A 25046-nucleotide genomic window follows, 5' to 3' on the forward strand; every position below is an offset into this window, starting at 1 on the left:
GAAAGACAGCAATGTTTTCTTATTTTTTAAAAGTAGTATAACAAATAAAGCATATGTTCAGTATATAAAACATCTATTCAGTATATAAAGCATATAACAACATTTGCTATAATCATGCTGATCAACAGAATAAAGTTAACATGTTATATTTGCTGCATGATCTATGCTATAAAAACAAGAGATTAGTAGAGATGAGCGAGCATACTCGTCCGAGCTTGATGCTCGTTCGAGTATTAGGGTGCTTGAGATGCTTGTTACTCGAGACGAGCACCACGCGGTACTCGTCTCCATTAAACGAGCACTGACCATTGAATTCAATGGAGCCGGCAATACAGCCGGCTCCATTGAAAGCAATGGGCTGCCGGCGATCGCGGGATGAATTGTCGGGAAGGGTTTAAATATATAAGCCCTTCCCTGCAATTCATCCAGAAATGTGTAAAAAAAAAAATATATATATACTCACCTTGTCCCGGCAGAACGATGTTAGCCCATTGAATTCAATGGAGGCGGCAATACAGCCGGCTCTATTGAAAGCAATGGGCTTCCGGCGATCGCGGGATGAATTGTCGGGAAGGGCTTAAATATATAATCCCTTCCCTGCAATTCATCCAGAAATGTGTAAAAATAAAAAATATATATATACTCACCTTGTCCTGGCAGACGGAGTTCAGCGCGGCCGGCATGCAGTGGGTGTGAAGGGGGTGTGAGTCAGACATGCCCCTGATTGGCTCAGCGCTGAGCCAATCAGAGGCAGATCTCACTCACACCCATTCATGATTCATGAATGGGTGAGTGAGTGTTGCCTCTGATTGGCTCAGCGCAGCTCTCAGCTGAATGACAGCAGTTCAGCAGAACAGTGCAGGGGACAGCAGGAGAAGACGCGGCTGTGCCCCGGCAGCTGAAGGGAGGTGAGTATCTATTTTTTTTTGTTTTTTAAATCACTTTTAATTCATTTCCAGGGAATGGCTTATATGTAAAGCCCTTCCCTGAAAAAGAATTCAGGTGTGCCAGCGGACCATTGTCTTCAATGGAGTCGCCGGCAGCAGCAGCGGCTCCATTAAAGAGAATGCCTGCATTTTAATTCTTTTTTACACTAAAATCTTTCTTTTTCAGGTAAGGGCTTATATTTTTAAGCCCTTCCCGAAAATTCATCCCGCTCTCGCCGGCAGCCCATTGCTTTCAATGGAGCTGGCTGTATTGCCGGCTCCATTGAATTCAATGGGCTAACATCGTTTTTCTCTGCCACAACTGTTACAGCTGTGGCAGAGGAGAACGATCGTTATGCTGACAGTGGGGGGGGGGGGGGGGGGTCTCACGCTTGCCACTATTGTGGCTTAATAGTGAGACCTCAGAGCCCGAAATGCAACCCTGCATGTTGCTCCTCGCCTGCCCTATCCATTTCTGTGTTTTTTACATGACTTTGGTGATTTGCTAGGATTTTCACAAATGAAAACCTTAGCGGAGCACCAGTCATATACAAAAATGCTCGAGTCGCCCATTGACTTCAATGGGGTTCGTTACTCGAAACGAACTCTCGAGCATCACTGAAAGTTCGACTCGAGTAACGAGCACCCGAGCATTTTGGTGCTCGCTCATCTCTAGAGATTAGGACTAAAAGCCAGCAGCTTTTAGTCCTATTCTCTTGTTCTATTACGCCCACCCAGGTGGTGCGTCATCTGGTCAGGCAGCACCTCCACCATTGAAGATATCGTTCTACTCTTTTCACTATATATGTAGATTCATCCTTAACAATTTACACGACCGTATAGGTTTTGCACCACCCCTCTCTCTTTTTTCCTCCTCGTCCACAGCTATAAAAACAAGGTCCTCACTCAAAAAAAACTGTTAAATTTGAGTTTTTTTCCTATTTCATCCCACTTTCAAATTTTTAAAAGTTTTTTAGTACATTATGGCCGCCTGCACACGGGCGGAAATCCGCGGGTGAGTACGCGCTTTTCCCTGCAGGCTCTCGGGTCGGGTCCCGCGGCGAGAATTCTCGCTGCCGGATCCGACCCGCTCGTCTGCAGGCGGCCTATATGGTATATTAAATGGTAACATTGAAAATTACAACTCACCGAAGAAAAAAAACAGACAGCTGTGTGGATGGAAAAATAAATAAGTATGACTTTTGGAAAGCAGGAAGGAAAAAACAAAAATGAAGAACAATCAATATGTCCTTATGTGGTTAAAATAAAAAAATAATCAAAAAGCTCAAAGCTGCATGGTGACTAATGCTAGACGTATGACCGATAAAGCTGACAAATTGGAAGTACTCTGCTTCCCTGAAAATAAGGCAGGGTCTTAAATTAATTTTTGCTCCAAAAGATACTTTACTTTTTTACATGTATAGCTGCCTGGACACTATTTGAATTTATTTTTTTTAATTAACTGTAACAAGGGCTTATTTTTGGAGTAGGTCTTATATTTTGAGCATCCTCAAAAATCCATAAAAAACATGCTAGGGTTTATTTTCAGAGTAGGTTTTATTTTCAGGGAAAGAGGGTAATAATGTCTGAAGAAAAGTATGACATAGTGGGAAAACCTGAGACCTTGTTGGATGAAAGCTGTGACTGGGCAGTGAACTTACAGGGTTGTAGTTTGTTAAGAACGAAATGTGAACGGGGAGAAGTTAGTCTTTATGTAAAGTCCTGTTTAAAACCCACTAGCAAAGATACATGTGAAGGAAATGAGCATGTGATGTCTTTATGGGTAAAAATCTAGGAGGAAAAAACAATGATTAAAAATCCTCCTAGGGGTTTGCTATAAGCCTTCAAATATAATAGAATCTGCTGAAAAGCTATTACTGAGGCAAATAGATGAACTGGCAAATCACAATGAGGTAATTATGAAAGACTTTAACTATCTAGATGTCAACTAGGAAACTGAAACCTGTAGATCTCATAAAGGACACAAGTTTCTGTCAATAACTAAAGATAATTTAGTTTCCTGACTCATGAGGGAACTAACTGTAGGGGACCGCATTTTGGACTTCATATTAACCAACAGATCTGACAGAATGACAGGAGTGTAGGTCGGGGAACACCTAGGAAATAGTGACCATAATATTATAAATTTCCACTTGTCTTTTAATATAGTGTTTTGGGGTGGGGAGAGACAAAAACTGTGAACTCTAGGAAGGCAAAGCTTGATCTGCTTAGACTAGCCCTTAACCTTATTGACTGGGACTTATTGTCTTCAAAATCAGAAGCATTAACATTACGAAGTAAATGTTTAAAAGCATCTTAATTATTCACTTTGAATGAGAATAAAAGGGCTAGGAAGAAAAACAATATGGCTAAATAAAGATGTAAAGGAGGCAATAAAGAACAAAGCAAAAGCATTTAAACTTCCCAAACTTGTATAGACAAGGGAAGTCCTTACAAATAAAAGCTGGACTATGACTTCTTCCTTCACACACTTTTTGTGTGGAGCTTTTTGCCCCCAAATGCACATGAAAAAGATGGCGTTTTTATTAAAAATAGGGTGTGAGTGAAACCATGCTAAGTACATGATACTATCGCTTATTTTCCGCATTCCCTCCTCTTTGAATCCATATTTGTAGTTCTTCTCAAAGTCTTCATTTGTAGTCAAGTGTAACATTGGGATTCAGCATTGCATTACGTCAGCACCACTCTTTAATTCACAGCACTCTGAATAGGGCCATCTTAGCCATGGGGCAGTTCCGATGAGGTCTCCAAATGTATGTTGGCTGAGAACACAATTCTAATAAAACAGGGAGATAAATCCATCTCGCTAAGTGATCTCAGATTTAGTTATATATAAATCACCTGAAATGAGCCCCAGCAGGGTTTCTTTATTGTTCTCACAGCTGCAAAACTGCTTAGTTATACTCCAAAAAATAGAATCAGATTTATCTAATAAATAATAGTTTTGGTCATGAATGATGGGGCAGGAAAAGCCTGAGAAAAATTGGGCAGCACAGTGTTGCTAAAATCTACTGCAAACATTTCTCAGAATATATTTCATAATTATTAAAGATGATGATCTATTGGGGAAAGCACATATAGCTTTAATTATTACATTTGGTCTCTATGATGTCATCTACTTTTCATATCAAAATCACCTACAGACCAGAGATTCACACTGCTTTGTTACTTGTGGGCTATATGTTATTGGGCATCTAAATAAATCTTGCTATTTGTATAGCGCCAACCAATTCTGCAGCGCTTTCAGGTCATTTATTTATTACCCCCCACCAAGCTGGGTATTCATTTTACCGACCTTGGAAGGATGGAAGGCTGAGTCAACCTTGAGCTGGCTAACTGAACCATGTGGGGATTGAACTCGCAACCTTCGCAACGATCAACTTTGTGTAATGGTCAGGAGCCACATTCAATGGAGGAATTTTTATGTTATGGTTACTTTAGCTGCGGCATACAGTATATGGTTAAAGATCTCACTATGGCTGTGTTATTTTGCTTCTTAATGTAAGTGAATGTGGGCACAATGCAAAAGTCACCGGGACCTGACATTTGCAAGAAATCAAAATTTGACAGAATTTTTGTGATTGTTGGATTGCGGTAACTGTCAAGGTGCAATTTAACTGCATCTGCTTACATGAGGATATAATATAGTAGGGCTATAGTGCAATCATTGGTCATGTGATATATTTTGCTGCCAAAGTTTTCATATAGCCCTAGATATGGAGTAGCAAAAAATTGTAAGAAATTGTGAAATTGCAAAGATTTGCTGATAAATATCTCAGTGTGAAATTTGACACTAGTATGATGCCACCCATATTAGTATTGTCTGGTGATTAGCATATACCTTCAATAATGTCAGTTGCCTGTCTACATGGTCATAACTTGAGACTCCCATAATGAGCCACACAGCAACAGGTAGTGCACCACTGGTTGGGGATCACTGCCCTAGCACATGTGACTGTCTTATATGAAGAAGGCAAGGCACGGAGGACATATGATATAGAAGTAACTATGGCTGCTATCACTATGAGGACATTGGGACATCTAAAGAAGTAGGTAAAGAAATTATAGCAGTAACCTCGGCATGTCACCTATACCTGTCACATAGTGGATCGCCTAACTCATGCTCCTCAAAAAGTAGATTCCAAGCTGAAAAGGTCACCCCTGTTCTAAATGTATAGCTCTGTAGCCTTTAATACACCTAACTTACAATGTACAGTATGTCCTACACTGGGAGCAAATTGAGGAATCTGTAACTATAGATATTTCGTATCAATTCGGCCGCAAGTCAACTTCAACTGAGTGTTCTAATAATATGAATGGGAATCTACGCTGTAGTCCAGATTTCAAAGCTGCGCCACTTGAAAAATAAAAATAACATGCTACTTTTTGACATGGATTAACCCCATTGCATTAATCTAAGAGTTCTCTACATAGCAAATGTGCTCTGGGTGTATATCCTAGTAACATCTCATCATCTTCTTTCCAAGGTGAAGGAACAACTGATGTTGAATGATCTAAATGTGGCTGGCTACACCACTATGGAAACCATATTAGGAGATATATTTAAGTTTTTATTACACAACCACTCATCTGGTATTTTTGAAGCAATAGAACAAGTACAAGATTGTCTTTCTCTAAAGGTAAGTCTTTAAAGAAGTTGTCGGGTTACCCGACAAATTCTCTTCAATAGTGCTCACTTTAGTAAAATAACAAATTGCACAGTACTTACCCCCTGCTCTGCCGCCAGGGTCCTGATGTCGGTTCTGACAGCTGATATCTCCGGAAGTCAGGTGACCACTGCAGCCAATCAGAGGCTGCAGCTTCAACTTTCTCCACTCCTGACATAATGGCAACCTAGGTTGTAAGCGCCAATGCCAGGAAAACGAGCGGTGATGCTGCAGCGGTCGCCTGGCTTTTATGGTGATGTCAGCTGTCACAACAGACACCGGGACTATGGCATGGCTGCAGCACTGGATCCTAGAGGCAGAGGAGGTACCCATTAACTTTTTGATGCTTGCCCCTGCATTATATACTTCACAAGTTGAGGATGATTAATTCCTATATATAGTATTTTTGGAAAATTAAAGCCTTCAGTTATGGACAAACCTTGTAATCATGCCAATTACAGCAATTTCTGAAGTCTTGACTACTGGTTCATTAGCTAGTCAGAGAAGTGATGCCACCATCTTGATTTTTCCGGGACTGGAGGATCACTTTATGTAGAATTATGTCTGTATATTTCTGTCATGTGAGGTCATATAACCACGCAATCTGCTGCCTGAATGTAGAGCTACTAAATGATGTGTGCTCTAATACAGCTGGACAGGGGCAGAACCCCTAATGAATATTATTGGGAGAGACAGATGACATTATTTAAAAGTTGGAACATGAGCATGGAAAAAGTGAAATAGTTTTTAAACAGGTTTACGTTCATTAATATTAATGTACATGTTGTCATTTTTTAGAACACTTGCTGGATGAATTCCATTCTTGCATTTACATGGAAAGAAATGGATAACTTATGTTCTCTACTACAGGAGCAAACACAACTGGGAAAGTTTGAGATGGTAATACATTTTGGCTTAGTATTAGTCATGTCAATGCCAGTATTGTTTCACTGCGGCTGTCATTATAACATAGTTTTCCACATACATTGACAAAGTAGTTATCTAGTTACATGGCAAGATAATGTTAATTTCCATTATTGACATTACAAATATTCAGCTCACAAGCCCAGAATAATCAGAATATTAATGAGAAACATATGTAAAAAACCATATACTGTATATCCAAAAGTGATTTCACACTTTCAGGGCTCACGCATATTTGGGTATAAAGATAGGTGAACAGTAAAGTACTAAGTTGATGTTGTTGACGTTAAGTAGATCACAGCATGTCCTACTGCTGGGACCTCCAATGACCATTATAATCTGTGGGGGAATCCACTAGTAAGCATGCGGTTCCTCTGCAGTGCCTCACAGGGTAAGTAAAGCTGTCACAAACTGCACTGTTGCTAATCTCTCTTGCGCTGGCTTGATGCAATTTGATCCAGGCACCGTATTCAAGTCCTTTTAATGAATTCAGCTTGTCTGTTCTTGGTGCATTTCAGCTCTGCTGTATTCACGTTTTTGTTGCGTTTCCATTGCTCATTCATACCAAGCTTCACTAGCGCAGCAATGGTTAACTCTTGAATTCTGATCATTGTTTCTGGCACATGTAGTTCTATTTCTGGTTCTGACACCTGGCTATGCCTAACCACTCTTCTGTCTTAATGCTTAGATACCATGTATATAGCCTGAACTTGGTGATGACCCTTTGTTCCATTATAAACAATGATCCTGTGTTGTGTACATGTAACTTGTACTGTGACCACATATCCTGTGCAGTGCATCACCTTCTCATGGCATGAACACCTTCCAGTTATATGGCCTGGCCTGCTCATGAATTCTGCTCATGGCGTTTCTTGGTTCCAACCTTGGAATGTTCACAGACGCTGTTCCTGGCATCTGCTGGTGCTGAGTCTGAAACCTGCTTCAGGTGTTGCTCTTAGTTCTGTCCAAATCCTACGTCTGGTTACTGCTACTGGTGTTCAACCTTCTGGTTCTGGCTCCTGGTCTGTTCCTGGCATCCTAGTTTTGTTCCATGCTCCCCGTCTGGTCCCAGCACTAGCTAGGGTGCTGCTTCACAGCTACAAATCAACTCTGTTGAGCTTTCTATTTCAATTCCTGGACCACCTGGTGGTCACACTGTCTGTTGCTGTATGCACGTTCTACATTGCTCTACTGCTGTCGCTGCTGCCTTTGACTGCCACTTGGTTGCAGCCCAAAGATCCATAATCCAAGTCTCAGTGTATCTGATGTTAATAAAGTAATGTTACAATAGCATTTATTATATAGCTTCCAATTAAATGAATTGGCTATTCTTATAAAGCATGAATGTGCCAGGTTGTGTAGAGTGAGTAATGGACTTCGTAGCTGCTCTCCTGTTTGGCACATAGATTAAGGCTTTGAATATGGGATCCCTATATACAACCCCAATTCCAAAAAAGTTGGGACACTGTGTAAAATTTTAATAAATGTAAGGAAAAAAAGAATGCAATGATTTGGAGTTCTCATATAACTATATTTTATTCACAATAGAATATAGAACATATATCAGAGGGCTTATTCAGCCGGGTTTTCACGCCTCACCGATATACACTGCCCCTCTCGGAAAGGGAAGGAGGTGGGATGGGACGGGAGGTAGTGTACTGAGCTCCTGCCCCCTCTCCGCCCCTCACCACTGTTTGCAATGGGAGGGGTGAGACGATTGATGAAGCTAAGTTCTGCCCCCATCCCACCCCCTCCCTATGCAAACAGTGGCAAGGGGCGGAGAGGGGCGGGAGCTCAGTGCACTACCTCCTGTTCCGTCCCACCTCCTCCCCTTGCCGAGAGGGGCAGTGTATATCGTCCGGGCGTGAAAACCCGATCGATATACGCCTGTCTAAATAAGACCAGAAGGTAAAAGTGAGACATTTTTTCATTTAACAACAAAAAAAACTAATTTAGAAATTGATGGCAACAACACATCTCAAAAAAGTTGGACCAGCACCATATCTACCATTGCGTAGCATCCTCTCTTCTTTTTACAGCAGTCTGTAAACATCTGGGAAGTTTGGGAGAGGAACGTTGTCCCATTCTTGTTGGACCAGCACCATATCTACCATATCTACCATTGCGTAGCATCCTCTCTTCTTTTTACAACAGTCTGTAAACATCTGGGAAGTTTGGGAGAGGAACGTTGTCCCATTCTTGTCTGATGTAGGCTTCTAGCTGCTGCACAGTCCTGGATCGTCTTTGCTTGATATTTCGTTTCATAATGCACGAAATGTTTTATATTGATGAAAGGTCTGGACTGCAAGCAGGAATGTTCAGCACCCGAACTCTTCTTCTGTAAAGCCATGCTGTTGTGATGGATGCAGTCTGTGGTTTAGCATTGTCTTGCTGAAATATGTAAGGACTTTCCTGGAAGAGACATTGGATGGGAGCATGTGGTATTCTACAACCTCTATATAAAATGCTCAGCATTGATAGTGCCTTTGAAGATGTGTAAGCTGCCCATGCCATAGACACTAATGCAACCCCATCAGAGATGCAGGCTTTTGAACTATGCGCTGATAACAAGCTGGATGGTCCCTCTCCTCCTGAGTCTGCAGGACATGACCTCTGTAGTTTCCAAAAAGAATTTAAAGTTTTGATTCATCTGACCACAGAACAGTCTTCCATTTTGCTTCAATCAATTTTAAATGAGCTTTGGGCCAGAAAACATGTTGGTGTTTTGGGATTGTGTTGATATTTGGCTTCTTCCGTGCATGATACAGCTTTAACTTGCATTTGTAGATTGCACAGCGGACTGTGTTTACAGACAATGATTGCTGGAAGTATTACTGAACCCATGCAGTGATCTGCATTACAGAATCATGGCTGTTTTTAATGCAGTGAGGCCAGAGCATTCAATATCAACCGTTGGCCTTGTCCCTTGTGCACATGAATTTCTCCAGATTCTCTGAATCTTATGATGATGATATATGCTGTAGATGATGGGATATTCAAAGTCTCTGTAATTTTACATTGAGGAACATTTTTCTGAAATTGTTCCATAATCTGTAGATGCAGATTTTCACAGATTGGTGAATCTCTGACCATTTTTGCTTCTGAGAGAATCTGCCTCTCTAACATGTGCTTTTTATGCACAGTCATGTAATTTAGTAAAAAATTAACCCTCCAGCTGCTTTTCATTAGTACAACTTAAAGGGGTTGTCCCGCGGCAGCAAGTGGGTCTATACACTTCTGTATGGCCATAATAATGCACTTTGTAATATACATTGTGCATTAATTATGAGCCATACAGAAGTTATAAAAAGTTTTTTACTTACCTGCTCCATTGCTAGCGTCCTCGTCTCCATGGTGCCGACTAATTTTTGGCCTCCGATGGCCAAATTAGCCGCGCTTGCGCAGTCCGGGTCTTCTGCAGTCTTCTATGGAGCCGCTCGTGCCAGAGAGCGGCTCCGTGTAGCTCCGCCCCGTCACGTGCCGATTCCAGCCAATCAGGAGGCTGGAATCGGCAATGGACCGCACAGAAGAGCTGCGGTCCACGGAGACAGAGGATCCCGGCGGCCATCTTCAGCGGTAAGTATTGAAGTCACCGGAGCGCGGGGATTAAGGTAAGCGCTCCGGTAAACTTTCTTTACTTCCCTGCATCGGGGTTGTCTCGCGCCGAACGGGGGGGGGGGTTGAAAAAAAAAAAAACCGTTTCGGCGCGGGACAACCCCTTTAAGGCCCATTTAGGCACAACGATCATCGCTCAAAATTTGCTCAAAAGCCGTCTTTTGAGTGATCATCGTTGTGTGTAACTGCACTGACATCATGCAGTTTTCGTTACCCCGTCACTCATCGTCGTCTTTCAGCATGCTGAAAGATGGCGATGAGCCTTATCAGGGGTTTACAGCGGGATACAGCTGATACTATTGTTTCAGCTGTATCCCACTGCCTGATCACAGGCTGAGTATGAAGAACAGAGTGGCCCAGCTCTTCTCCATACCCGGCATGAAGCTCTCGGCTATATAACAGCCGGGCACTCCGTGCAGAAAACATCTGGATGCAGAAGACACCCCGCTTGTCTTCTGCATCCTCCGCTGACAGTGCAAGGTTATCGCTCATCTTGAGCGATCATCTTGCACTGTAAATGACACAACGATTGTCGCTCAAAAGTCGCTTGAGCGACATCTTTTGAGCGATTATCGTTGTGTCTAAATGGGCCTTTACTTTTCCAGCCTTTTGTTAATCCTGTCTCAACTCTTTTGAGATATGTTGCTGCCATCAATTTCTAAATGAGTTAAGTATTTTGAGTGAAATGGAAAATTGTCTAACTTTCAACTTCTGATATGTGTTCTACTGTTCTGTTATGAATAAAATATGGTTATATGAAACATTGCATTTTATTTTTCTTTACATGTTTTTACATTTTACACTCAGACCAACTTTTTTGAAATTGGGGTTAACTTAATTTTCATAAAAGGGTATGGCAGTTCAGTTTTCTACATATGACAACCCTTTATGATTCTAAATAAAATTCTATGTCTGTTCAATCAACTTAGACAAGGTTCACAACTCCACTAAACATTTCCAGTTATCTGTTTTGTCATAGGAAAAGAAAAGTGAAAATGACAGACATCCCTGCATGTCACATGATGTATACCAATTGCGCCAATAGACCTAGTTGCGTATAAATGGGTGTATTGGGTTTCCATCATGTGCTATTTTTTCTTGTAAGAATGACAAAATATCTGACTGCAACCTCCAATGCAGATTAAAACTCAGCCTCATATCTCAGATCAGCAACAGATCAGCTTTGTGGGTTGAACCTACTGAAACTGGTAATATCAACATATGCTTTTACTTATCATATAAATCAAAAAGTGTGTTGAGTTCCTATTAGTTTTCTGAAAGGACGCTGATGGTGAAGCTCCAAATCAACAACCATGTGGGCTTCATTAATACTTCATATAATAAAAAGTGATTTAGTATAAATTGAGCTACGTACATCGCCTATGTACTGATTTACAAATAAATCTCAAAAGAGAACAAAGCAATATGGTCTTTACATATATATCTGTTCCAAGTCCTCCATTTCATTTTTGTATCGCACATTTATAATAGTCCTATTAACAGGACACTTGTGGAGTGATGTTGAACTCTTCACCGACTCGAAGACACAATCATCAGTACATTATTAACAAATACTTGACTGATGATGGCAGTGATTAAAAACAGAGAGCTCCGACAACAGCGCCATTAATTTTATGATGATATCCAACATATCTTTCAGCTAAATGATGAACACAAGACAGAAGAATAGAACTAATTATGTAATTAATGAACACAAGGCCAAGCCAGTCACAATACACAACTGCTGTGAATCACCTTAAACTAAACCCAGATTAAATGAGTATAAACAAGGCTCCTTTCAGGGGCGGATTGGCCATGTATACTACCGGAAAACTTCCCGGTGGGCTGGCCACCCCTGAATACACTCTGGGTCAACCACTGAGGTTCACTATACACAGAGCCAGCCGCTGTCATTGACCAGTAACTAGAAATGGCCGACTCTGTGTGTAATGAACTGCAGTGACCCAGCCATCCAGCATATGTTGCTACTGCTGTACACCACTGCCGGAGGGCATTTTGGTGTCCTTTTTACAATTCTTCAGTTTTTTCCATTATATTTCAAAAATAGAATAGCATAGTTAATTACATTATTCTATGCTTCATGGTAAGGTAAAGCACCGAGTCATGACCGACTCCTAGGGTGACGTCACATCATAACATTTTCTTGGCAGACTGTTTTTGCGGGGTAGGTTGCCATTGCCTCCCCCAGTATGCTCCATATATAATGACAATGAATGGGTCCGTTCGGGGCTCCGTCATGATGCTGTTTTTGGAACCTGTAACAGAATCCCCAGATGGAATGACCATAGCGTAGTGAAAAGCACTGAAGGAACGCTCCCTAAGTGTATGTCCATACGAGTCATATTAGTTCTCTCATATCCACTGTACAGTTTACTTTGATTTCACAGCAAAGAATCAGCAACAAAATTCACAGGTACTGCATGCGATTTGTCGCATATCTTATCACGGATTCATTGGGAATTGCACCCGCTCATTGGAAGAGCTGCAATCCGCAGTGAAAAACCACCAAATAAATTGACATACTGTGGAATTAAAATACGTACCGCAGGTCAGTTTACTCTGCTGAATTTTTTGTAGCAGATAGATGAAGATCTCAACATCTTATGCACACTGCTGACTATGTAATATGCTACAAATTTTGCACACGCAACAGAAAATACACAGCAACTCTAAAAGCGTGTCTTTGCGTTTGTAAGATGTTATGTGATGCCGGCAGGGGCGTAACTATAGAGGATGCAGAGGATACAGTTGCACTCGGGCCCAGGAGCCTTAGGGGGGGGCCATAAGGCCCCTCTTCTCCATATAGGGAGCCCAGTACTATGAATAAAGCATTATTGTTGGTGGCCCTGTTACAGGTTTTGCATTGGGGCCCAGAAGCTTCAGGTTACGCTTCTGATTGTGCACCTATATGTGTATGTAAAAGAATATTGTTTTGTGTGAATACATTCAGATATTTGGGACATATTTTATAAATCTGCAACATGATTGTATTTCAGATGTCATTGATTACATTGAAAAGAATGAAATTTGCAGTGAAATATCTGCAACAAATAGAGCATGTTGCGGATTAGAAAATTTGCAAACAACAGCAGATTATTTCCGCTGTTAGTGGATGGAACTTTTTAAAACCCCATCTATTAACACTATACTCTGCTTATTTGCAAAACCTTTCAACCAAATTCCACAACTAGTAGGCAGTCTGTGAAACTGGTCTAACTTAAGCGAGATTCACATCATATTTTCAAATATGTCCATGAACATTATAAAAAGGCGTTGTAACTGTATGTCAAATATTTGCTGTTTTTGATGGATCCATTTTTTTTTTCTTTTACAATGATGGTGGATATATTTTTTTGACACTGGCAAATGTATGCTATGTAAGTTTAGTTCTGTATTTATGTAGCAAGCTTAGATTTGGTACCATACCTACATAGTAAGTTTATAGTCTGTTCTTATTTCACTGTAGCATCTACGTAGTATGCTAGGTTCTGGAATTGTATCTATTTAGTAGGCTTGATTCTGTTGCATTGTCCTTTTCCCCAATGAAAACCAATGCATTATGGACACATTCTCCCAATATTTCCTTGTGGAAATGCGCTGATTTAGCATCTACTCAGTGCCCAACCTAATATTTTACCAAGTCCCAAATGGGGCCACTCTTGAATTTTCTTTCAGGACCACTTTAAGTTCCCAATCCACCCCTGCTTCTGTGAAAGTATACCTCCAATATAAATAACTTTCCATAGTACTAGTGAAGACAAGAAACTTTATAATATATTTTATTAAACAAAAAGGCCTTTTTTCACTTTGGAGACTCCTTTTCACCTCCTCCCAGTCTCCTGTGCTGATCATCCACTCTTAAGCTGAATCTGTCACCTACTTTTAGCCTTTTAAGCTAAGCTTATGGACTGAAAGCAGATGACATGCTGAGTCCAGCCATGTATTATACTTATCTCCGTTGTCTTTTCCCAGTATTAGTGCTGAAAGCTGCTGCTTAATGCAAGTAATTTAATAATGGGTGGACAACTTAGCAGCGCCACTTAATGTATTCAGCAGCGTCTTTCACTGTTCATATTGGTGGAACGACCGGAAAGGGAAGTATAACACTTATATCCCTGGACTCCATGGTGACCCATAGAGTCTACTTTCAGCTCACAAAATTAGCTTATAGGGCTAAAAATACATAGCAGAGTCTCTTTAAGTCACTCATAAATTTTGTACAACAGAGAGGAGACAGATTTTCTGCTACACTGAGGGATCAGGTTGCAGATCCCCATAGAAGCCTATGAAGAGACGAGGAGGAGGAAGAAGCAGAAAACTAGCTGCTGAGATGTCTCACATATACAATATACAGAGGAGATCATGTTCCCCTTAACATACATACAGCCTGATGAAGTGCTGGGTTATGGCACAAAACACACAGATTTTAGCTAGCAATTTTTAATTTATTTTTTTAAGAAATCACAGATTACTTACCTATTCTAAAACAATTACTGAATTCCAAGCCGCGATGACAGACCCATTCTTTTAAAACATATTTCACACATAGAAACAGCAGCACAGTGAGACAGAAGCAGATACACAGATGTTGCTGTTTCTAGTAAGTGTTTTACTGTCTCTATAACTGGGGCTTCTATATGTGAGAGCTATAAGGGAGCAGGATCTCTTTTTTTCTGTGTATGCTGTGCATGGGAGACATAATAGCAGATGGTCTTTTACTTCTGCTTCCCTCTTTCCCATTCCGTAGATTTCTATGTGCAGCTGTAACTTGTTCTCTAAGTGAAGCTGAAAATCCATCTCCTCTCTGAAGTACATATTTTATCAGTGAATTCTGAGTAAGTGACGAGTTATGGAGCTGGGGGGCAAGAGGAAATGTAAAGACACCTTAAAAGTGGAGAAAGAGGTGTTTTTTTCTGTAATCAGATATATTACAGTGTTTCATATCTGCACTTGTACCATTGATTTATGAAAAGTTGCTTAGACTCAGAGATACACTTTAACAACTTAGAAAGAGGGCTCTGAAATATATTTGGGAATAAAATAAATACTGAACCTCTAAAAAAATGTTAGCGGAAACTTTGCATGTAGCTATGAAAATGTACCATTAATTTACCAAAATCCTTTCAAAAACCTTGCTATTGCTTGCAGCTTTAATAGCTGAGAAGTGGTATCTGCAGTCCATTCAGCTTTAAAAGTCTTGGGGCAACAAAAAATGGTGGCAGAAAAAGTCACAAGATGAAATTTAAAAAAAAATCTATTACTTAGGAGTTAAACCCCCTCCACGATCCAACACCAATCTTGGTTTACTTTCCAATACTGATGAACTGACCTACTGACACATGATTGATGCAGCCAATAAAGGCCTCAGTGCTCACTTGCTGTAATAAGTGGCATCATCACCGCGGTGCTACAGTAAGACAGTTCTGCCTGATCCGGCAGAGTAGTCTGTGAGATGCAGTACTATTTGCTAGGGATCTGCTGTCGGGCAACCCAGTTGAAAACACTGTGTATCCCTAGTAACCAAAATGTCAGATATGACTCAGAGGTGCTCTATTCAAAGCCAGATTGAGAATCTAAGGTTGTGGTGCACCTGATGTAAGATGTCAGCATTGTATAAATAAGTGGTAGTAAATGAATATTGAATACGTATTGCTATACTCTATACTTTACAGATTTATCCTTCCAATTCCCTTCTACTGAAGGCATTAAGACATGAACTTTACCACAGAGCTGACCATATGGAAAATCTTGGCTCAGTCATGGCAGTACATGATCTTCTCTCTGACATCTGTGAATGTTTACAGTCCATACAAGAAATCAGTATGACAAACAGGTAAGTTGGTTCATGTTGCTTTTTTGTACAACAAAGGATGCTATGCCTGTTATTTCCAAGCATAACAGATCAAAAAAGTGCTTTTACCCTGTATTTTTCCTTTGCTGGGCATGCATCTGATTCTCAACCCTCTGAGTACTAGTGGGGGGAGCTTGGCTGCTGTGCTTTGTTCTGTAGACTTAACACAGAGAACTGTATATCCTGTACTCTAAATGTCCATAACACACATACACAATGATTATGTAGTAACACTTTACATCCCTTTATATTGAGTTCTGTTCCCATTGGGGCTCACAATCTGTGTTCACCTATCTGTATGCTTTTTGGAGTGTAGGAGAGTACCCAAAGGAAACCTATGGAGAACATACAAACTCCATGAAAATGTTGTCCTTGGTGGATTTGAACCCAGACCCCAGCACAGTAAGGCAGCAGTGCTAATCACTGAGCAATCATGCTACCCTAGTATGTTCTACAGCAAAAGTGAGCAGTAATGAGATTTCAGTAGCTTAGAAAAGTAAGAGAAGCAAAATAATTTTGTAGATATGATACCTTTAGAATGGTTAACAAAAATACATGAGAGCAGTAAAATTTTGTTCTACTAGCTAACATGGCAACAAACGTTTTTCAGTAGCTAAAATGCAGTGACTTACCTTTAGATTGCAGGCAGTGTCTAAACGTTCTTTCCAGGTCATTTATTTATAAATGACTTCCAGTAGGCTTTCTTCATGCACAGTTTTTTATAGCATTTTTTTTGACTTTATGAAACACCATGATATTTTTTAAATACGCTCTTTTCACATTTTCCAGTCCTACAGAGAAGTCTATGATAAAACGCATGAAAGAAACACAACACCTAGAGCATGCTGCGTTCTGAAAAAAAAAATGACATGATCAGAAGAACACGCCAAAAATTATTTAAAAAATGCCACAAAAAGTTTCCTAACTCTCTATTGTCCTACAGCAAATATCTGGCCACTATGATTTTGCTGGGAAAAAAATCCACAAAAAACTGCTAGGAAGAGAGGAGCAAAAAATATAATGGACAGGACATAAATGAACCTGTAATACGCTTGTCTGCAATTGGCCTTACCATGTATTTTAGAAATATTTTTCGCATCTGGATTCACCATGCACCTTAACATCTTTGGTTAGAGTATTGTTCAAATCTGTGTAATCATTCAGTTGATGGCAGATTTGATATAATATACTCCTGTCTACTTTTCCAAATTTAATAATCAAATGGGAATGGGAATTTATTAAAATCCCATATTGGTAAGAATTTAAAGTGTTCCTACCATTTTTAGGTGACTTTTCAGAATAAGCTGTCATGTGTTTGAGGAATAGCACTATTTGTGGTAAACATGTGACTTGTATCCTGCTCTTTTTACCAGTTTCCCTCTGCAGGCTGCATCTCTAACCCTCAGTTTCCCGCTGACTTGGTGAGTGGAGAATAGCTGCTATAATGTCTCTTATATACACTGTGCACATAGGAGATCAGAATATCTTCCTCTGTATTTATCTATAGCAAATTCTCATAAGTAACAACATCATGGAGAACAGTGTACAGCACTACTGAACAGTGTAGATGTGATTTAAATAGCTGTGAGACAGTAAAAACTTACTCTTAAAAAGCAGCATATGTATGGGCCTCTCTGCTTCTCTTTTACTCTGTAGCAGTTTCCTCCATCCCTCTTTTCTTTACATAGAATTGTACAAGCAGCATAAAACATCACACTACTTCATTTCCTGTAATCTCTTTTGGTGTTTTTGTTACCAGAGATGGACTTCCCCTGACAACAGGCAGTGGACAACAAATTAGAATTAAGTGAGACCACTAGTGCTTAGCACTTTAGAGTGATTTTTCAGCACAGAAGCAGTACTTTAAGTAAATAAAGTGATTTACTTTTTTTTTTTTGCTAGTTATCACATTGGCTAACACATAAACGCAAGTTTGTCAAAAAGTTAATGACTATTTAAGGGTTCTTAAAAATTGGATACTGTATTTGGTATAAACTGATTGTTTCATGTTCTGAACTTTTTTCTGTGCCGTGTGCTGTAGCTTGACTGGTTTTAATATCATCACATAAAACTGCTCAGACTTTCTAGTTATTTTATATATTTAATTTGTTACATTAAGGGCTCCTACCCACTAGCATTTTTTTTATTGCTGCGATATCGCTGCTTTTTTTTAATGCAAATATCAATGGGACTTTCTAATGTTAAAATCGCGTCGTACTAAAATCGCAAGTTTGTGCTTTGCGATTTTTGTGTGATGCAATTTTAACATTAGAAAGTTCCACTGACATTTGCATTAAAAAAAGGCGTCGATATCGTAGCGTTAAAAAAACACTAGTGGGTAGGAGCCCTAATGCTGTGGCATTTTCTGTTATCCTACAAGAACTCCTAAACTTTCAGAGTATATTCACATACGACAGATTTGTTGCAAAAATTTCTGCGACTACAAAATCTGTATCATACATTGGAATGGGGTTGCTGCTGCAGCAGGGGCATGGAATTCTGCAAACACCAATCATATGAATGGGTCAGTCATATTAATGTCTGCAACAAATCTGTCATATGTGAGTATACCCATAGATCCCCTGAGATTGTTGTGTTACATATTGGACCCTTATGCTATTGTTCAGACACCTCGTTTATGATCTATATATGCATGTGGGACCCCTTGGGCAGGTATGCTAAGTGATCGAACATGTGTTGTGGTAAACAGTAACAATCTATACTTGGCACCAAAACTGACAACACAATCTTTAGAACTTCGCAACAGAGTCACAGCTTCACAGCCCTTTTGGGATCAAGCTATGGTCCTTTTAGGCTGGGTTCCCACAAGACGGAAAGCCCGCAGCTTGGCCGCACCAAAAAGCCGCGAGATTTCTGCGGGAAAGACGCAGCTTCAAAACCCGCTGCGTTTTGCCTGGGTTATGGAGCGATTCGGCCGCTGGCATTTCATTGTGACTTTCTCTCCCCATAGAGAGAAGTTAGGCCGCAGCGAGAAAAAAAAAAAGAATTGACATGCTGCGGCTGTCAATTCCCCGCTGCATCGCTGGTTACTCCCGGCTTGCCTGCCCCGCGTGGATGAGATTTTTGCGAAATCTCATCAACATGGCTGGCTAATCCTGCGGTAAATCCGTCCCATGTGAACCCAGCCTTAGGGACACAGCAGGCCTGGTGTAGCTCCACCAGGATCACAATTATCAATACATGGAGATTTGCACTCCTAGTCTCTATGGTCAAGAAGCTTCCAACCTCTCAGCAAAACAGCAGCTCACTCTGCTTCCATGGCCAGGATGCTCCAAGGCTTTCTCATGGCTCACAGCTTCTGGCTGTACCCACCCTCACAGAAGGCTGTAGAGCTTTCCACAGCACGCCCAACTTCTCTCATTGATCTCTGATACTAGCTAATACACCCTTAACCACAATAGCAACAACAACCATGCTTGCATGCCACAGTTAATACCTATGTACACTTCCCTATATTACAAGATGTGCCTTACCATTTGTCTGACAAACTCACATGCCCTGACCAGTACGATGGTCAGTTATTCAAACCTAAAAAATGGCCATCAAGACCCTATACAGTATGTTCCTGCGTCCTCAAGGTCTTTAGCATAAAATGAATTAAACCGTATCAAAAATTGGGCTAATACTTCTCCCCCTTCAACCCCACACCTGGAGTATTGTCATTGCTTCAATAGTTGAAAGCCACTGCTGTTGTGTTTCATAACTATGAAACTTTATTTACAGGCAAAAATTTCAAGACAAAGAACAAAATGAATTTTCTGGTGTTTCAAGACAAACTGAAAGGGCATCAGGTTGGTATGCACTCCCCTTCTGCATGTGTTTCACAAAGTGTATGTAGATAAGCAGAAAGCCAAATCAGTACTGTCCTGCATAGAAATATGCCAAAGATGGTTTGTGTTGCCACGGTTGTCATGGTTGTGAATGTGAAATGTTGCTACTTAAAGATGGATTTATGGCCAAATCACAACAAAAACCATGTTGGGATTCTGTTGTCTTTCCAGGCATTAACCATGAGTAGCCGCTGTTTCACATTGGGAGCTGCACCTGTCATTACAAGCGCAGCTCCCATTGATTTCAATCAGTGCTGCGCCTGCATCTAACAGTTTCGGTTACACAAGGGCCTGAGCAGCAGCTTTCACTCCCACCCTGGTGTAGCCTGGCACTGACAGCTGGCGCTGCCTAGAAAACCCCTTTAAGTTTTTACAGTAGACCTAAACCTTGCTTGAGTATTGTGAGTTTAAGCAGTACTGTTAGATTCTTTCTTGTGCCCCGGGGAACGTTCATCATTACCTAACAGTTGTCTTACCTTTGTGTATTACCTAGCACATTGTGTTCCTCATCTACATTCTAAACTGTGTTCAGCTAAGAGCCCATTTACACAAAAAGTTGATCGCTCAAAGATAGTTTTTGAGTGATCATTTTGCATAAACTTCTAATTGGTACTAATGCCAATTAGTAGCTTAATAATGCCTGTGAGCCACAGGGAGCTATACTCAGAGAACAGCAGGTGGTCTGTTCTCTGAATACATTCCCTTTGTTCTGCCCTGGGGCTAACAGCTGAGACAATGCTATCAGCGCTCCCTGTGGAGAACACAGCCTGAAGTCCCTGCTATTAGCTCTTCTGCCGAAGGATGGATTTTATGCCGAACATACAATCATTGTTCGGCAGAAAAGTGAAAGATGGGCACATTTACATGCAACGATTATCGCTAAAAAGATGGCTTTTAAGCGAATTTTGAATGATAATCGTTGTGTGTAAAAGAGCCTTTACCTTCTCCAGGCAGTTAGATTCCGGCCATGACCCACCAGTACTGTAACACCATTTGGAAATACACATTTGTTTTTAACATGTTTCTTGCATGCAGTAAAGGTACGGCTTTCTGTGAAATCTCTGCCTAAATTGCTCTTTACCCCTCCCTACCTCTACATTTTGTAAGTCTTGACACTGAGTCTCTGTGTGCGTGCATCAGTGAAAATAGATATTAGATTTTGCAGCAAGCCTTTTTCACATTACGGATGACATGTTCACAAGTTTTCTATATCCAGCCGTGTAAATGCATGCATATTTCCCTCATCTAAGTGCCATTCCTCCAGTTTAAGATAAGTGTTTGCTTTAAACACAGCTAAAAATCCAACCGGTGTCGGAGAAAGTAGATCTTGGGTATCACTCACTAATGATTTCCAGAGCTGTACTCTAAGTGAACTGGTGTGAACTTTGTGCTCAGACACATCTACTGATAAAATGTTGGAGAGCTTCAATTTTATTTTCTAGTACGATCTCTAAATTGACGTGACTGTTCGAGTGTGAGAACTCTAGTAAGATCATCATTATGGGCTGACAGATGTTTGCTAGACTGCTTTAGCACGTGTATGGCATTATCAAAATCTATACATTTCAAGATGAACTATTCCAATTGATCAGTAAATGCTTGATGAGTCCATCAGTGCTTGTTTTTTGGGAGTCAGAAATGTTCCTCAAGGGGTTTGTTTCTCACATTCCATTTGAATGCAGGTCTGCTTTGCCTATATTTTTATTTGCATGTACACCTATACTTCAGTTTTAATATTATTATTAGAGATCAGCGAGCACCAAAATGCTCGGGTGCTCGTTACTCGAGATGAACTTTTCGCGATGCTCGAGGGTTCGTTTCGAGTAACGAACCCCATTGAAGTCAATGGGCGACCCGAGCATTTTTGTATTTCGCCGATGCTCGCTAAGGTTTCCTTGTGTGAAAATCTGGGCAATTCAAGAAAGTGATGGGAACGACACAGCAACGGATAGGGCAGGCGAGGGGCTACATGTTGGGCTGCATCTCAAGTTCACAGGTCCCACTATTAAGCCACAATAGCGGCAAGAGTGGGCCCCCCCCTCCCAACAACTTTTACTTCTGAAAAGCCCTCATTAGCATGGCATACCTTTGCTAAGCACCACACTACCTCCAACAAAGCACAATCACTGCCTGCATGACACTCCGCTGCCACTTCTCCTGGGTTACATGCTGCCCAACCGCCCCCCCCTCCCCCCCACAGCGCACACCAAAGTGTCCCTGCGCAGCCTTCAGCTGCCCTCATGCCACACCACCCTCATGTCTATTTAGAAGTGCGTCTGCCATGAGGAGGAACCGCAGGAACACACTGCAGAGGGTTGGTACGGCTAGGCAGCGACCCTCTTTAAAAGGGGCGGGGCGATAGCCCACAAGGCTGTACAGAAGCAATGAGAAATAGAATCCTGTGCCACCGCCATCAGGAGCTGCACACGTGGGCATAGCAATGGGGAACCTATGTGCCACACACTATTCATTCTGTCAAGGTGTCTGCATGCCCCAGTTAGACCGGGCTTTTTAATTCATAGACACAGGCAGGTACAACTCCCTATTGTGAAGTCCCTGTCGACCGACAGCATGGGTGGCTCCCTGGAACCCACCGGCGATACACAATAATATCCCATTGCATTGCCCAACACAGCTGAGGTAGTAATGTCGTGCTTAATGCAGGTGGGCTTCGGCCCACACTGCATGCCCCAGTCTGACTGGGGTTCTTTACAAGTGGAAACAGATGCATTTATAATTCCCTGTGGACCCACAGCATGGGTGGGTGCCAGGAAGCCACCGGCAGTACATAGAAATATCCCATTGCATTGCCCAACACAGCTGAGGTAGTAATGTCGTGCTTAATGCAGGTGGGCTTCGGCCCACACTGCATGCCCCAGTCAGACTGGGGTTCTTTACAAGTGGACACATGTAGGTTAAACTCCGTGTGCACCTATAGCATGGGTGGCTCCCTGGAACCCACCGGCGATACACAAAAATATCCCATTGCATTGCCCAACACAGCTGAGGTAGTAATGTCGTGCTTAATGCAGGTGGGCTTCGGCCCACACTGCATGCCCCAGTCTGACTGGTAATATGTACCTTAACAGTAACCGCGTTGGTGGTAATGTGGTGGTGACTGCGGACCTAGTAGCGCGGTTTTATTTTGTTGGTTTTCGGAATGTGGCCAGGATTAAGTGGGCCGTGGCGGGGGATGTTTTGGAGGCACTACGTGTCCTCTCCACGTGTCCGTGGTTATATGCACCTTAACAGTAACAGCGTTGGTGGGAAATGGCCTCGCCGCCATCATGTCTTTGGGAAGCCTCTGTTTCCACACCCCAGAGACATACCATTAGCAGCGGTATAGGCAGAGCCCAGAATTAGTAACATTTCAGCCGTAGCATTAGCGACAGGCCACACTAACATATCACTAGCAGCATTATAGGGGGAGCACAGTCTTAGTTCCATTTCAGTAATAGTAGCAGCCTACACAGGCCCCAGGAACAATTCCGAAGCAGCAGTATAGTGGGAGCGCAGTCTTAGTTCCATTTCAGTAGCTGCAGTATAGCAAAGGCCCAAGTTACATTTATGTAGCTAAAGTGTAGGCCAACCCCACACACACTTCTGTACCATGAGTGCAGGCGAAGAACATACAAATTGCTATGATTACACTGTAGGTGAGGGCCCCAAAACATTGGTGTACCAACAGTACTAATGTACCTCAGTAAAAATTGGCCATGCCCAACCAAGATGGCAGGTGAAACCCATTAATCGCTTTGGTTAATGTGGCTTAAGTGGTAACTAGGCCTGGAGGCAGCCCAGTTTAACGAAAAATTGGTTCAAGTTAAAGTTCCAACACTTTTAAGAGCATTGAAACGTATAAAAATTTTTTAGAAAAATTATATGAGTGAGCCTTGTGGCCCTAAGAAAAATTGCCCGTTCCGCGTGATTACGTGAGGTTTCAGGAGGAGGAGCAGGAGGAGGAATATTAGACACAGATTGATGAAGCAGAAATGTCCCCGTTTTGGATGGTGAGAGAGAACGTAGCTTCCATCCGCGGGTGCAGCCTACGTATTGCTTACGTATCGCTGCTGTCCGCTGGTGGAGAAGAGAAGTCTGGGGAAATCCAGGCTTTGTTCATCTTGATGAGTGTTAGCCTGTCGGCACTGTCGGTTGACAGGCGGGTACGCTTATCTGTGATGATTCCCCCAGCCGCACTAAACACCCTTTCCGACAAGACGCTAGCCGCAGGACAAGCAAGCACCTCCAGGGCATACAGCGCTAGTTCAGGCCACGTGTCCAGCTTCGACACCCAGTAGTTGTAGGTGGCAGAGGCGTCACGGAGGACGGTCGTGCGATCGGCTACGTACTCCCTCACCATCCTTTTACAGTGCTCCCGCCGACTCAGCCTTGACTGGGGAGCGGTGACACAGTCTTGCTGGGGAGCCATAAAGCTGTCCAGGCCCTTAAAGACTGTTGCACTGCCTGGGCTGTACATGCTGCTCGATCTACGCACCTCCCCTGCTACCTGGCCCTCGGAACTGCGCCTTCTGCCACTAGCGCTGTCGGATGGGAATTTTACCATCAGCTTGTCCGCCAGGGTCCTGTGGTATAGCAACACTCTCGAACCCCTTTCCTCTTCGGGAATGAGAGTGGGAAGGTTCTCCTTATAGCGTGGGTCGAGCAGTGTGTACACCCAGTAATCCGTAGTGGCCAGAATGCGTGTAACGCGAGGGTCACGAGAAAGGCATCCTAACATGAAGTCAGCCATGTGTGCCAGGGTACCTGTACGCAAGACATGGCTGTCCGCACTAGGAAGATCACTTTCAGGATCCTCCTCCTCCTCCTCCTCCTCCTCCTCCTCCTCCTCAGGCCATACACGCTGAAATGATGACAGGCAAGCAGCATGGGTACCGTCGGCAGTGGGCCAAGCTGTCTCTTCCCCCTCCTCCTCATCCTCCTCATGCTCCTCCTCCTCCTCCTGAACGTGCTGAGATATAGACAGAAGGGTGCTCTGACTATCCAGCGACATACTGTCTTCCCCCGGCTCTGTTTCCGAGCGCAAAGCGGCTGCCTTTATGGTTTGCAGGGAACTTCTCAAGATGCATAGCAGAGGAATGGTGACGCTAATGATTGCAGCATCGCCACTCACCACCTGGGTAGACTGCTCAAAGTTTCGAAGGACCTGGCA

At 42.1% G+C, this 25046-nt stretch overlaps 1 protein-coding gene across 2 annotated transcripts in view; it reads left to right on the forward strand.

Annotated features, from left to right (window-relative positions):
* CPED1 (cadherin like and PC-esterase domain containing 1) overlaps positions 1-25046 on the forward strand; it is a 247813-nt gene that overhangs the window by 91178 nt on the left and 131589 nt on the right. For both annotated transcript variants that reach the window (XM_066591833.1, XM_066591834.1), the window contains exons 9-12: positions 5435-5587; positions 6413-6514; positions 15847-16007; positions 19770-19837. In XM_066591833.1, the coding sequence (XP_066447930.1) occupies positions 5435-5587; positions 6413-6514; positions 15847-16007; positions 19770-19837 (484 nt within the window). The remainder of the gene's footprint in view (positions 1-5434; positions 5588-6412; positions 6515-15846; positions 16008-19769; positions 19838-25046) is intronic.

Source organism: Eleutherodactylus coqui, chromosome 2, assembly GCF_035609145.1.
Source record: "Eleutherodactylus coqui strain aEleCoq1 chromosome 2, aEleCoq1.hap1, whole genome shotgun sequence".
Lineage (NCBI taxonomy): Eukaryota > Metazoa > Chordata > Amphibia > Anura > Eleutherodactylidae > Eleutherodactylus > Eleutherodactylus coqui.